Source organism: Sabethes cyaneus, chromosome 2 (assembly GCF_943734655.1).
Source record: "Sabethes cyaneus chromosome 2, idSabCyanKW18_F2, whole genome shotgun sequence".
Taxonomy (NCBI): Eukaryota; Metazoa; Arthropoda; class Insecta; order Diptera; family Culicidae; genus Sabethes; species Sabethes cyaneus.
Window position 1 is genome coordinate 173,976,217 of NC_071354.1, and position 15,500 is coordinate 173,991,716.

Genomic DNA, 15,500 nt, shown 5'->3' on the forward strand with positions numbered 1-15,500 from the left:
AACCGATTTGAGCCGTCTTTTCTTTATTGTGTTCGTTTCCACCACTATGTTTTTACGGTGAGAAAAATCGGAAAATTTTCTGGAAAGATTAGAAAACTCGAAAAATAAGTTTTCCATATAAAACCCGCAACGCATTGTATGCGCCATATCAATGGTTACTACGATCATCAACCGATACCACGTTTGATTTACAGCGCCGTTGCCGCCAAAAACAACCCAAGTAACAACGGTAGCTGAATTGCAAGAGCAATGGCTGTTTACGGGTTGGTTTGAGGCGATCAAAGCTACATGAAGTAAGCACTTAAATGGTGTTTAAATAAGCGATGTTCAAGCTACTTTAAGTTTTTCAAACCAGTTCTCTCCCAAAAACTGATAAACAAGCTTAATAGCGGATTTTTCTGTTAAAAAATCTGCTTCTAAACAGCCATGAACATCAAACCGTTTTAGGGCTGCTTAAAGGTGTTAAAGTGTAGAGTGGAAGCTTTCATTAAGCTCAAAGCTTTCAAACCTTTCAAACTACTTTAAGGCTGCTTAAGAGCGTTAGTGGCTTTACAAACTTCTATGTACCAAGTTTTCTTTCGCAGAATTTCGCAATTCGGCAGAAAGCAAAAGGTTGTCAGTTATCGACATTATCGACTGCTTCACGCTAGGCGGGCTAGGCTTCAGGTGTAAAGATATTTTCACTGTCTGTTCTGCAGATGCAAATAGGGCGGATCATACGGTGAGTGCTTATGCTTATGGATCAAAAGACGGCGGGTTCAATTCCCGGAAAAAGACATGCATTTTCAATTAGCTAGCTTATAATTATACGAATTAAAGTTGTTCGAAATTAAAAATATCGCGTTCGAAACATGTTCTCACTGCAAAATAAAAAAGGCCGCGTTCCGTTTTTTTTTTAATTTAAAAATACACTGAAGTCGCTTTTTACGCGACTATTTTTACGCAAATTTCGGAATTCACGCGGTTTTTACGCGAATTTCGGAATTTACGCGGTTTTTTACGCGAATTTCGGAATTTACGCGATTTTCGGAATTTACGCGGTTTTTTTACCCGATTTTCGGAATTTACGCGGTTTTTTTCACGCGATTTTCGGAATTTACGCGGATGTGCTCAAAACGTCTATTTTTTCGCGTAATGTTGAAATCCACAGCTTTTTTACGCGAAATTTTGGTTTTTATAACGCGAATTTTGGAATTTACGCGGTTTTTTTAACGCGAATTTCGGAATTTACGCGGTTTTTTTTACGCGAATTTCGGAATTTACGCGGTTTTTTACGCGGTTTTAATTTACTCGGGACGTATCCTTCGCGTGAAAAGCGTTGAGTATAGATTTTTTTTTGGCTGCATATAGATTGATGAAGCGTTGATTAAGCGACTGGAAAAGCAGATTGTAAAATCATTTCTCGTTCTAAATATAGAATTGACAGCATTACGCAAATTGGCTACTTAAAAGGGCAAAAAAGTTTCTATTAAGCTTCATTGCAGCTTCGAAAGCAGCTATTAATTAGCCTGAAGCTTGATAAAATCACCAGATTTAGATGTTTAAGAGCTGAAAAAAGGTTTTTATTTCTAAACCTAAACCATACACTCAAAATAATTTTCACGTCGAAATTACGGGAAAAGTTATGTGAATATTTTCCATCCAACTTTTCCCGTATTATTTACGTGAATTTCACGTAATTTGCATTAGTATGGGTGCATTTACTTGCAAATCAGATAGATGTTATTGTATTTTCAAATAATGTTCAACTGAAAATCACGTAACTCTCTGTAAAGAAATTTACGTGATTTTTCAGGTGGAAAGGACGTGTGGATTATTTTGAGTGTAGATCAGCCACAGGTTGAATAAAATTAGCTATAAAAACGTTTGATCAGCCTGAAATTGTTACTTGGGGCGTAACTTCAGTTAAGAGCTTGCAAAACTATCTGAGTATTGCCACAAGGGAGAATTTGGAAGAGCGCGGAATGAGTTAATCACGATTATAAAGAGGAAAAAGCGCCAAAAAGGAGGCCAGAAATCGTAAAGACTAAGAGCTACTAAATACTTCGGGCTAATGAGACGCGCAAGTTCTATGAGACGGTGAACCAATCTTGTAAAGGACACACACCGAAGCTAGATATGCATTGGCGATGCTAGGGGGGGTTAAGCCCCTCCCCCCTGGAAACTTTTAGCCCCCCCCTAGAAAAATAGGCTTGATTTTTGTAATTTATTTCGAAAGCCTTGGGCCTAACCGTCTTCAGACATTACCCTTCTTTATCGACAAACTTCGCAGCCGGCTGTTAGATTACAGGACAGTACGGGGCTTGTGCAAAAATTCTACTGATTCTATCTAGCAGCACCGCCTAGCCGAGATTCGAACACAAGACGAAATAAAATGGTCGAAAACAAGTCGGAAGCTATAACCCCCCTAAAAATAAGCACTAGTTCCACCAACGCTGATATGTGATAGGAACGAGGATGGAAACCGGGGTGGTCGACAGCTGACAGCGGTTTTTCGATACCCATGACGATATAACAGAAGAAGATAGAACGGAAGTTAACCTAGGAATACCTACAAACGGAAACAGCGTGCCGGCTTCCGATCTGGAAAAGATCCGGCGAAAAATCGGTTAGCTGAAGAATAATGGAGCCGCCGGAAAGCACCGACTCTCAGCAGAACTGAATATGAATATATGAATATATGGTACTACCACCTACCTTAGCAGAACATCCGTTCATAGCAATGAGCCTATCATGTCAAAAAGAGTTGAACATATTCAACGATTGGTCATGCTTCCCAACTCTTGTATGAAGGGCCAAAAGGGAATTGGTCGATAAGCAACATCACTTACACGTACCAGGGATTTAGAGAATCTCCTTCCAAGGGCTAAGTCACCTGAGTCAATCGTTGAATAAACCGTCTTAATGCAGAATGACTCCAGCAGGTGGAGAGAAGAGCCCGCTCATTATCCACGATGTGTTGTTAATCGGGCCAAGATTAACCCTAGAAAGTTGACTGTTTCACTCTCCCTAGGCCCACCGCTTCAAACAAGTGCTCTGATGGTCCCTCCCTCTTCCCGATTCTAGTTTATTTATGAAATGTGGTATATATGGGTAAAAATAGAACAATCTCACCAGCAGTCCTTCGAATGGAATAGAGTTGCGTCCTTTTAGTTTCCATAAATGCTTCTAATAATTAATTTAATTTTTCTTCTGGTATCCAAAGTTTTCACTATAAAGCAGTAAATGCTTCATAAGCTAAAACGAAAAAAATAATTAAAATAACTTATATTATGCTTACCAGATCGTGTGGCTCCACCGTCTGCCCAAAACCTCGATTGTGAGATCAGGCAGCCGGGAACCACACAGTATCGCACCTCCTAGCTTGGCTACTCAATAGAGCATTACCGGGTATGGCCACGTGGAGGCGCTAGGTAGGGGCTTGGGATAGCTAGAGCTATATTGGACGCTCCTCATTTGCCTTCCCCATTTCATACCCAGCACCGACTCTCAGCAGAACTCTACAAAAATTGCCAAGAACCGCCTGCAACAGCACTTCAGGATTTGGAAGGAGGTGAAACTACCAGAGGAGTATATGGAAGGTGTGGTTTGTCCCATCTACAAAAAGGGCGATTGCTGTAATTACCCCAGATTTTGTTACGTCGTCTATCCGCAATAGCAAGTGGATTCGTGCAAGTGGACCCCACCGGCACCAAGAACAGAGGGGCCCAACGTGTTAGATAGCTCGATAATGTTGAAGCTGACTTGTGTATCCTAGAACGTTCAACGAATTGGCAACAAGTAGCTCAGGATCGAGTACAGTGGAGAGGAATTCTTGAGACGGCAAGCACCGCACCGGTTCTATGCTATTAGAAGAAGAAAATTCTTCCGTACCGAAAACCCCGAAAACCAGATCGTAATCAAATTTTATCCTGAGGTCAATTTATCACCCACCGGGATGCACTGCAGTTGGCATGATTGAAATCCCGAAGCCGCCCCACCACAGTCGATTTGTAGGAGCTAGCGTTCATCAGTCGTCCCGGTTTTGTGTGTGGGAATGGGGGTATCCAGCCTGCAACGTCAGGCAAATATATTTGTCAAGTCAAATTTTTTAAAAACCTGTTGCGGTATTCTATCTTAGTGCCTCTGCTCCTTCGTCCGATACGAGCAGGGGTAACTGTGGATACTCCAGTTAGTAGCCTTATGTCGCAATATTCTATTTGGTAAAAATTTATGTTATTCTGGTTCAGTTCTTTAATTCGGCCATTACTTCTATTCTTTGCATACACCTATTACCATATTAATAGGTGTATGCAAACCATGATAATAATTTCAATTAAAAAAGTACAAAACTTTTTCTAAAACTTCCATTATTCCACATCAATTTTTTTTTTTGAAAAATGACGTTAGACGCCCCTACCCTCCTCTTCTTATGCAGCAAGTAATAAATCAACATCCCCAATGATGCAAAGCAAAGCAAAGCCTAGGTGCTACAATTCCGTCATCGAAACTTGACCTTCTGTTTTTATACGACAGACTTCGCAGCCAGCCGTTAGAGGGCAGGACATTTGCAGGGCCAGTTGCTACGATCCTATTGACTCTAACAGCCTCTCCCAGTCGAGATTCGAACATATGACGACTGGCTTATTAGGCCAGCGTCATACCTCGAAGCTAATTGGGAGGCTGGGCCAATGATGCATTGTAGCAAATTATACACTATGACCATGAAAAGGTCACAAATTTAAATGACAACAGCCTAAAGCTACTCAAGTGCACCACTAATTTCTGGTTTGTTTGAGAAGCCCCAAATATCAATTGCATTGTAATTTGAAGTGGAATCACTATTTTGATTAAAAGATAAGTCTACATAATATATTTTAGATATTGTAACAGAACCTCACATCAAAAAATATAAGGATTGGTTCAAAATTTTTTGAGGAAATCAGTTTTTTTTTGTTTTCCAACAATGGAGATTTTCAAATAAACGATTCAACTGATTTCTTGAGCATTTCTTTGCATATCTATGCATATGAAACGGGTTTAAATGGGTTTCTTTTTAGTTACGTACCCCGCTTAAAGGTCCAAATCGATTTCTTTCTTCATTTTCTGTAGATTATCAGGTAAGATAGTCAGTGATAGTTTAAAAAAGTTATAAAACATAAAAGAATCGCTAGAAAATGTTTTTAAACGATTCAATTAGGAAAGTATATGTTGTTTAATCGTAAAATGTAATTTATAAATAAGCATCTTTTATTTATTTAAAATGTTTATTTTCTGATGGCAAAATGTTATAGGAAATCAAGGCTATCAGAACGATAATTTATTTCATGTACTTTTTCTAACAAGCACATGCAAATTTATATTCAACGCTAAAACATTACTTCGCACAATTTAATAGTTTGTGGGAGTTTTTTTTTAACCAAAAGCTGTTTCGCAGCTGTGAAATGGAGGGATGCCCATCTTGCCCCGAGCCTCCCTATAAAACAGGTGCAGGTTGCGTACTGAGATAAAAGTTAATGGACAAGCGTGGTAGATTTACAGACGTTCACTCTTCTTCTATCAACCTGAAGAATTAGTTGGGGCATACCAATTTACAAAGTAATAACTATGTATTTTTTGAGATTTTTAAAGTTGGGAATTTCAATAAGAATAATACACGACCGTTGAAATTGTAAATTTTGGTTTATAGCTAGCAGAATGCACAGTGATAAATCCCTTAACGCCAAAAATACTGATATTTTAACAAGATTTTGAATAGGTTCTACATTCATATTGTTGGAACACAGGTAATAGCGTGTCAAATATTATTGGGTTGTATTATTGGGTGCTATTAGCAGAAATAAAAATTATTTACTAGGCTTGGTCGAAATTGTAAATTAGAATCTAATTAGATCGAAATATAGTTTATATCACATAAGAGCAGTATCCATAAAAAGAAGACTTTCACAGTTTTTCAAAATGTTTGGTGAACAAAAATTGATTTTATGATTTCTGAAAACAAAAATAGAAGTTTACAAATAACTATTACGCCACAGTCAGAGCCGAATTGGTATTATCATAGTCGTTATTCCACATGCTGTTGTGCCGAGCACAGATATGCTATACAGCTTCTTATTAAATGCCTAAATACCTTTGATACATTTAACGCTTATATGGCATCAAAGAAGTTTACATCAGATTAATTCATTCATTGAACTAATTGTAAAACGGAGCTGTTTTAGCATTCTGCATCACTATTTATTTGTTAAATATGAAAGCATATTTTACATACGAGATGCGAACATTTAATTATACCACGTTAGTCTCATTTAATCTTCACCCCTAGACTCTAATCTTTGTCAGGTTACTTAAAATAAGCTGCCTGTATATTTCGAAAGTTTCTTGTCAAACGTACATGCACGATATAATCAATTGATCGCAGATCATACTATATAAGCAGATGTAGTTATAAATACGTCGATTTGTTCGATCAGAATAACACATTAATACACATTAGATGAAAAGACTTTTAGCTAAAATAGTCTTACTTTGGTTGTCAATTTCAATTAAGGAATCCATTTACACATACGTAGTGCCAATTTCCCTAAAAATGAATTAGCAGTAAAATTACATCCCACTTCAATGATAGTACGCGTATCACAAAGAACTCACCTGTATTCCTAGATCCCAGCCAGTTCCAGCAGGGTTCTCAGTACTGATTCCACTTCTCTTACAAATATATCCCGACTGAGATACGGCATACACATGTTCCCCAACGGAAACGTTCTTAAATCCAACGTTTCCTTCGTAATGGGGAGGGTCATTTTGGATATTGGATAACAGCTGCCAGTGGCTACCCTCGGGAAACGTTGGAGTTATTTCCTTTCGCACGGATAATCGGCCCGCCGTATCAACCGTCCAAATACCTGCCTTTCCGACTGAAATTTGTTTGAATGTGACCCCACCTGGCGGTTCGATGGGCTGCCATTTGCTTCCGAGTGGATTGTCACTAGAGATTCCACAGCGCCAGTAAGCGGATCCATTCTTACCGATGGCCCATACTTTGTTCAGGTGACAACTAATGCTAACTAATGGTTGATCACAAGCTACATGCTCCCATCCGGCACCCTGTCGAGTAAATATGCATGTTAATAAAAGGTTTTTGAAAAGAATCCCTGCAAAATTACTAACCGCTGGTTGTGATTGGCTAACACCTCTGCGGTAAAGTACATCTCCATTTGCGGCAACTGCCCACACTGTAATACTGCAATCTACTTCATCGCTGTCTGGCTGTAGCGATACGTCCATAATTTTTGCATTGCCAACTTCCTGCCATGGTCCAGTCGTTGTGAGGCGGCACTTTCTATACCACCGTCTTCGCCGCACATAATCTGTAAACTGCTTTTTGGCATGGTAACTGGCTGGAAAGTCAACTGCATACTGCCATCCATCACGATCAACCCCACCCGGATTTTGGAAGTCTACCATCCAATCGCTCACCCATTGCCAATGCATAGACAGTAGTTTCGTGTGTTCCTTACTTCGTTTATGTTTGCCCGTAATATCGCTCCACATATGCCGGTCGGTTGGTAAGCCAGTCGTTGAAAAACCTGATAGCGGATTCCATCTTTGGTTCTCATAAATATAGTAATTATGTGTATCCGTCATCGTGTTTATCCCTTGATTACTTGTTTCCAAGCCTTTGAGAAAAGCTCCACCCCAACCTCCGGTATATACCCATGCTGTATTGTCATATCCGATACCCCACACGACTCCTGCTTTGCAAGGCTGAACCCGTCGGAGATGTCCTCCTATTTGACGCCAGAAAACATCCCGCAATGGCAAAATCAATTTTGGGCTCTCATAAACGATATTGAAAATCTTAACTCGACCACTACTGTACAAGCTATAGATGGCATCCGGTGTTAGTCCGTTCCGATACTTAAATTTGGGATATTCCTTGTCGTTGACCGATATTCGAAAGCCTTCGCGATCAGTCCTGTAAATTATTCAGTAATATTAGTAGATCTAAAGTTAGAAATAATCATAAAACAAACCTAATTTCTAGTTTGAATTCTGCCCCTGGTGAAAACAGCATTTCTTGGTTTCGTATTTCGTTCTCGTTCCAGTGCGAAGCCTCCATTGAATTAAAAACAGTAATTTTCTCGTTAAAACGCGGATTAATGTGCAAGGGAATGTTTCTTTGAGATTCCATCTTATGTCTTAAGCGAACCGTTGGATGGCTTTGCAGGTCAAACCGAATGTGATCAGCATCGTCGTACACAAAGCCTGAGATTTCGAGCCGTGATCCTCTAGCCATTCCATTATACAGAGAAGTAAGATAAGGCGTTTCGGCAGCCGAAACGTCAATTTTTAGCTGGAAGATTTTTTCCTCTGGTTGCCACTGTGAAGCTTCCAGGTTGGTTGGGTCAAACACAAAGACGTCGCCCATGTTGGAAGTGATCCACATAGAACGGGGCGATGGTTTGCTATGCACTTCATTTATTTGGCAGCACACAGACGTGAGGTGTGATATCCAGTCTTCCAAATCGGTGTCACCACTGAACTGAACCTTGATCGGTGATGATCCGGGAGGTAATCGTGGGGCATGGATAGCTAGCCTTGGCGAACCAGGCTCACTGCAGCACATAATGCACGTTATTTCCGATAGGGAGAACTGCATCTGTAAGCATGACAATTCGTTCGAAGTTCAGTTCGAATTTACATAAACACATTGCAATAAACTAAGATACACACCTTCGTTGTTATCCCATCCGGATTTAAAATAGTTAATGTTCCAGAATCCGGTCCCGAGCCCTGATTGTTGACCCACTCGAGCTCGATCAAGCAATCCTCAAAAGCATGCCCCGACTTGGCAGCTCGAGCTTCACCCGATTTTACCCAAGATGACATTTCAATAGCTTTTTCATAAACTGCAAACTCGCTGCTCCCCAGCGGACCAGGAGGGCGCTGTTTCAAGTCATCCAGGATCTTCAGACGCCAGGGCTGAGTAAGTTCCTCCTGGGTTGCATTTGCGAATGCATCGTTGAACCAACTTGGTAACTGGTTTGGGTCTACGCTGACGGCACCGGCCGCACAACCAATCCAAAGTACTTCACATTCTGCCCAATTCTGCGACCCGCCGTGGTCTTCGTATTCACCGAAAACGCCTGAATCCCGAGAACTTTCTCCTTCAAAAACACTTGAATCAGATTCCGGATGTGCTTCGGTCCCTACTACCGACCCAACACTTCTCACGGGACTCCAAGCACGAGAATTTTTTAACTGTTTTCCGGAAATTTCGTAAACTTCGTTCAATGGGGCACTGGAAGCAACAACGGTTTCATTTGACAAATTCCTGGTCACCTTTTTCTCCACAAGGCTTCCAACGTGCTGCGATTCTAGTTTGTTAACCGTGGTAATTGCATCCGGGGAGACCTCAGGTTTATGCCATAATTCAGGACGATTCTTTGGATTAATTGTTGGAGCCGATCGAGATGTTTCCTCGCTATTTTCCACCAAAGAGCAACTTTCCTGTTGTAGTTTCTCTTTGTATAAACTGTTCAAACTACGATGTTTGGTCGAAGGAGAATCGCTACCACTGCGTCGACTAGAAATGGAAAAGTTACTAGAAGTTCGACTCATTTGCAAGGGAAGCTGTATTATGCGCCATTTTTTTCCTGTGGGATCCGAAGCAGACACTCCAGAGCGGAAGTAAAGTGCACGATCTTCAGATCCTACGGCGAATACCTGGTCATTTGGAGCTACAGAGATGTACGAAATATTTCCAACCATCTCAACCCAACCACTTCCAATAGCCGCATCTTCACTAATTCCGGACGCTTCTCCATTGACTCCACGCCGAAACCACACGTGGTTATCGCTAGTTACACACCACACGGAATTGGTTCCTACAGAAACTTGCGCGATTTTCAAATTAGAACCAGGTGGTTTTACTTCTAACCATGTGGTACCCATCGGTGCATCACGGGTAACACCTGCACGTACGATAGCCCTTCCATTGTACAATGAAGCCCAGACTAGGCCGGTGGGTCCAACTGCAATTTGCGACACTTCACATCCGGATGGAGTCGTGACTAACGTCCAACGAAGGCCTTCCGGTGCTGTAGTGGTCACTCCTGTTCTGAACATAACTCTTCCATGTGCCGTAACAGCCCAAACCAACAAAAGACCCGGTGCGGCTCCAGGGACATTAGTTCCATTGATTGCTACATCTATGAACGGTTCTTGGGTAGGATCCTTATGAAGCGGAGCTACAGCACACCAAGAGTTCAACGCACAGTATCTTCGGAAACGTATCCATTTCCGACGCCTTACACAGGACTTCCAATTTTTCTGGGGATGATAGGTAGATGGGAAATCAACCGCATAAGTCCAACCATCATGGTCTAATGGTTGTCCGTCCAAGCTGAGATCGAGTTGCCATTCACCTTCCCACTGCCAAGCCATTGAAGGCAATCGAATCTTATCGATATTTCTGTCTACTGTTCCGTCAACATTGGAGAAATGATAGCGGTCCGTTGGAAGTAACCTACTGGAGAAACCTTCAATCGGGAGCCATCGTTCATTTTCGTATGTTTCCTCTTTCATTCGAATTGGAATGTCCAGACCGTGTACATGGACGTACACTTGCCGATCTCCGCCGATGGCCCACATAAAGTGTGGAACCACTGAAATTCGTTTAAACTCCAGTCCCAGGTATAGGAACTCCCGCCAGGCCGACCCGGCGGTGGACAGCGCGTACACTCGGCCTTCATTGCTGTTTGCGAACAGTAATGTACTTGGCATTGCCAACTACGCTGGATTAGGATGAGTGTAAAAAGAATTCTTTCTTGATTTACAGTATCCTTAAATGAAAAAAATGTCAGTTCACATTTTCAGATAAATCGATATTCTGACTCAGCCATTAGTCGCACATCTAAAATCGCGATTTAACAATTCACGTTAAACAGTAGGTTAAATATTCCGTTTAAACACACTGGCTGGGAAGATTTCACATAGAATTCACGCTACTAAAGTATTATTTACAATGGTTTTAATAAGGTACGCAACCTTTTTCCATTAAATGAAAATTCGCAGACTTTTTGCAAGGATGTTGTTTTGATCTTGCTATAGGCTTTTTATTATCAGACTTAAATGTCACTCACCATGTGTCGGAGTACTATAACCAGAGATGCCATATTTTCTAAAAAAAATGTCTGCAACTGCTCGAAAACCGGAAAAATCGAGCAGTTTTCCGGCTACTCGAATTTTCAGGTTTGAAAATAATCTGCGAAAATCTGCACACTTTTTTAGGAAGTCTGTGAAAGTTTAAAGAGTTTCGAACAAAAATCTGCAACAAAACAATAAAAGTCAAAAAAACTGCAAATATCTGCAAATTTATAATGATCTGCAAGACCGTTCCAAAAATCTGCAATTTGCAGACAAATCTGCAAATCTGGTATCCCTGACTATAACCATTAGGGATGTCAATCAGGGATGCCAGGTGATTTTTGGAAAAGTCTTCACGAATCAAGAAAAAATGTCTTCATTTGTCTTCTTCCGGCATTCTAGAATTTTTTGCCCATTTGAATTGCATGGTGAAGACATGTCTTCAAGTGAAGACATTTCAAAATAAAAGTCTTCTTTGTAACAAAAATGTCTTCAAAATGAAGACATCTCTTCACTTCTGGCATCTCTGATGTCAATCTACCCAATCTACCAAAAATCTAGGTAGAATTAACAAAAGGGCGAATGTCGCAAATGTAAACAAAACGAGTGAGAGTTATTTTTTGCTGGACCAGCATAGGAAAATCAAAACCCTCACTCGGTTTGTTTACGCTTGCGACATTCGCCATTTTCGCGCATTTTGTTAATTCTATCTTCAAATATCAGCGAAGAGAAAAAATCCAGTTCATTTTATTTAAACAATTTGTTGTTTTGCGCCTAAAAAATTATTTTAAAACGTCGTTGATAACAAAAAAAAATTATTTGAATAAAAAATATAACCGTTTTGAACTAAATGTAAAATATATTCAGTTAAAACTTATCAATAGTCCATTTTACTAACTAACAACATTGTTGATATTGCTATTACTTTCCCGTGGGGTCATCTGTGGATTGTCAAAGCACCAGCACGAGAAAGCGCAATATCAATATCAGCACGTTACCTTGTCGCTTGTCATATAAAATATTCTATTGATACATAAAACAATAATTCTGGTGTTTTCAAAAGTATTACTTTTGTAATTATCTACGAATACCTAATGGTAATAATCTTAAGTAATCACTGGTAATCATGCATAATTTTTAGTAATCACTACACACTTGAAAAACTCAGCAAAATTTGCCGAGATTTAGACAGCCGGATTTCAGTTTTGCAAATCGACGTTTACGGATCTTTACTAACGTTTGGCCTCATAAAAAATTTTACCGAACGCTCGGCTGTCCAAATCTCGGCAAAATTTTGCTGACTTCGGCACTTTTTTTTAGGTGTGTACAAATTGATTACCAAAACTTAATGGTTATCAGCTAGGATAGGACATGACACGTTGTATCGCAAAAGAGCCAATTTGCTGTCAAAAAAGAGCCAGCTTCCTGATTGGCTGATTTCATGCGTGCAACTGTAGAAACAAAAATACACAAGGGAAGCGCAAAAGTGTTGCTGGAAACCACAGCAAACCCTGAAACAATCAAGTTTTTCACGTTACTAGGTTTTTAAGAGTTTGTGTATCGTAGCGTGTGAACATAGAACAAACTAAATCGAAATGTTAGTATTATTCGATCAGATTGGATCTATTTTCTTGTAATTAGTGATCAACTAGAACTGGCTTCTATCATAAACTGCAGCTGCATTCTTGGAAACACTTTTCGCTTGCTGTATAGTAAAGTTTGCTGTATAGTTTTGAAAGGGAATCGCCAAAACAAAAACAAGAAGAAGAAGAAGTCACATGTCATGTCCTGTCCTATAGGTTATCAGAAGTAATCAAGGGTGACATTGCGATTCTTGTTTCGAGTGATTTTGGTTCGTTTCCCCTATTCGTTTAACGTGGTCGAAACGAACCAAAATCACTCAAAACGAGAATCGCAATGTCACCCCTTTACCCAAACGCAATGCATACGGATTTTATTACGTTGCGGCAATTGGGCAGTTTTTCCATGGGTTTTCTGTCAAATTTCCGCAACGTAGTAAAATCCGTATGTATTGTGTCTGGACCTTAAGGTAATCAAAGGTAACTTTTTTCAGAGGTGCGTAATAAGTATTGCTGTTGGAAACATTGCTCTATCGTTGGCTTTACCGTTATCAAAAAAATCCGCGCACCATTGGTATATATCACATTGTTTTAGTACTTCATTGGCTGACAACAAACTAGTGTCAAAAGAAGAAAACTGTCATAAAATTTTCGATCCTTTCCATCAAGCCTGAAGAGGTTTCGAAAGCGCATGTTTACTTCTATTTTATTTAGTTAGATTGCAAAGTATTTAGAAGATTACACATTTTTCTCGTGTATTTGATCTAGAAAAACGAAGTATTTCATAATGTCAGCCGAGGATCCAGCAGCGAAGCAAGCAGAAAACGTAACGGAACAAGATATCTCTTCCGTTCCAAAAGTGGTACTGTCTGCTGAACAGAAAACAATATTCGATCGTATCTCGAAAAACGAAATAAGCGAGTTGAAACTAGCATTGGCCCAATACAAGCAAAACGTCGATTTTGTAGACGAAAATGGTATGACACCGTTGCAGCATGCCTCCTATAAGGGCAACAAAGAAGCGGTCCAGTTGTTGCTGGATCAGGGTGCAGACGTTAACTCGAGCAAGCACGAGTACAATTACACGGCACTGCATTTCGGAGCTCTGTCCGGTAGCGTTGAAGTGTGTCTCAAGTTGCTACTGGCAGGTGCAAAAGCCGGTGCCCTTAATTCCGTCGGAAGGACTGCAGCTCAGATGGCAGCATTTGTGGCCAACCATCAGGTTGTAGCAACGATTAACAATTTTGTTCCAATCAAGGAAATAGAATGTTTCACCAAACCGCAAGGATCTCAGGGGGAGCCACTTCTTCCGGTAGTTCATCTTGAGGGATTTCATAAGTTTGTTATGCAAGTAAACATTCATCCCGTAAGAATTGCTCTGAATTTGCAAAAATATGGACTTTTCATCGACGACCTGAAACGTATCAGGAATGTTTTGGAGGAGATGATGGAGCGAGAGATGAAACGACGAACTGAGGTTAATGAGGTGATGGCATTCAAGTATCATTATTTAGGTTACTTTGTCAGTGAAATTTCAAAATGTCGGGATTATTTCCTTGCCCGAAAAGATGGTGGTGGAGGCGGCAAAGATCAGAAAACCGATTTTGTAGAACTGTTTGCTAAACGCGTCTTAAAACCAGGTAAAGTTGAAATGTTCGATGGAATTTGCATCATCTATTTCATTTGCGGTGTTGCTTTTTATTTTAGGGAAGGATGGCTCTCTGGAATACATAGAAGCAACAATTCGCGAATGTGTTCGGGAGTTTCCGTTTCGAGAATGTACTATCTTTCGACAAGTGGTAACTCAGCTTGCCAGCAAGGAAAATCCAGCTAGTGCTTTGGAAATTATCAAATCGGCCATTAATGGACAGCGTGGATTTCAGGATACGATTTCCTACTGTAGTTCATGCGGTGAAGAGAAACCGGACAAAAAGTGTTCCAAATGTAAACAGGTACAGTACTGTGACCGAGAGTGTCAACGGTTACATTGGTTTCTGCATAAGAAAGTGTGCGCCCGTCCTTCGTCAAATGCGACCGGGCAGGGTGGTCAAAAGGAGACTAAAAAGGAAATTGATTCAGCAGAGATCAGCGAGCAGCTACAGAAGTTGGTTACCAGTTAAATGTCACAATAAGATTCGATACCGGATCATGTGGTACTTGCGCAAAAATACTGCAAGTACTGATCAAAAAGTCAAACATACTAAATTTATAACAGCCGTGTGTAATAAGTGCACACAATGATTGCGAGCAAATCTAGACGAATAGGGAATAAAAGGTGTGGCAGTCAAAATAAATGTAACTCGAAGAGTTTGTATGTGTCATTTGCTATTTTTTTGGATGTCAATAAAACAGATAAATGGAGCTGACTGATTTTACTTTTGCGTTCCTGAATGAACTGATTTGCCTACTTATCGAAAATGTCGGATCGATCTTTCGATTGAGCCCAGCACCGGTTGTATCACGCTGGTATATTCGAGGATGCCATCCTTATTCGAATGGGAGAAAACTGTTCGATACATTCATGCATGTAAAGGTTTCCTAGTGAACAATCGCCTGCAATGCTGCAACTGCAGGCACTGTATTGCATTGAACTATCATGCGAACACTTGTATGCAAAAATGAATAATAAATACCTCGGTATAATTTTTTGAGAGGGCAATTACAAATTCAGGAAAAATGAGTCGTCCTCGTCATTCACTTTTCGAATTTCAGAACCAGTTTTGGGCACAGATTAAGAGTTTAACATTTAAAAATGTATTCGCAGCATTTTTCTTGCCAATTTGCACACAT

General features: G+C 40.2%; 2 protein-coding genes across 2 annotated transcripts; one reads left to right on the forward strand and one right to left on the reverse strand.

Annotated features, from left to right (window-relative positions):
• Positions 1-5,673: 5,673 nt before the first annotated feature.
• Positions 5,674-11,057, reverse strand: LOC128733420 (tectonin beta-propeller repeat-containing protein). Its single transcript, XM_053826991.1, has 6 exons — positions 10,896-11,057; positions 8,716-10,826; positions 8,016-8,641; positions 7,150-7,957; positions 6,631-7,086; positions 5,674-6,562 (listed from the first exon to the last, which is right to left on the reverse strand). The coding sequence occupies exons 2-6, from the start codon at positions 10,765-10,767 to the stop codon at positions 6,521-6,523; spliced, it is 3,984 nt and encodes a 1,327-aa protein (XP_053682966.1). The 5' UTR covers positions 10,768-10,826; positions 10,896-11,057; the 3' UTR covers positions 5,674-6,520.
• A 2,337-nt stretch (positions 11,058-13,394) lies between these two features.
• On the forward strand, positions 13,395-15,062 carry LOC128737095 (ankyrin repeat and MYND domain-containing protein 2). Its single transcript, XM_053831658.1, has 2 exons — positions 13,395-14,350; positions 14,418-15,062. The coding sequence occupies exons 1-2, from the start codon at positions 13,498-13,500 to the stop codon at positions 14,828-14,830; spliced, it is 1,266 nt and encodes a 421-aa protein (XP_053687633.1). The 5' UTR covers positions 13,395-13,497; the 3' UTR covers positions 14,831-15,062.
• The last annotated feature ends 438 nt before the right edge of the window (positions 15,063-15,500 follow it).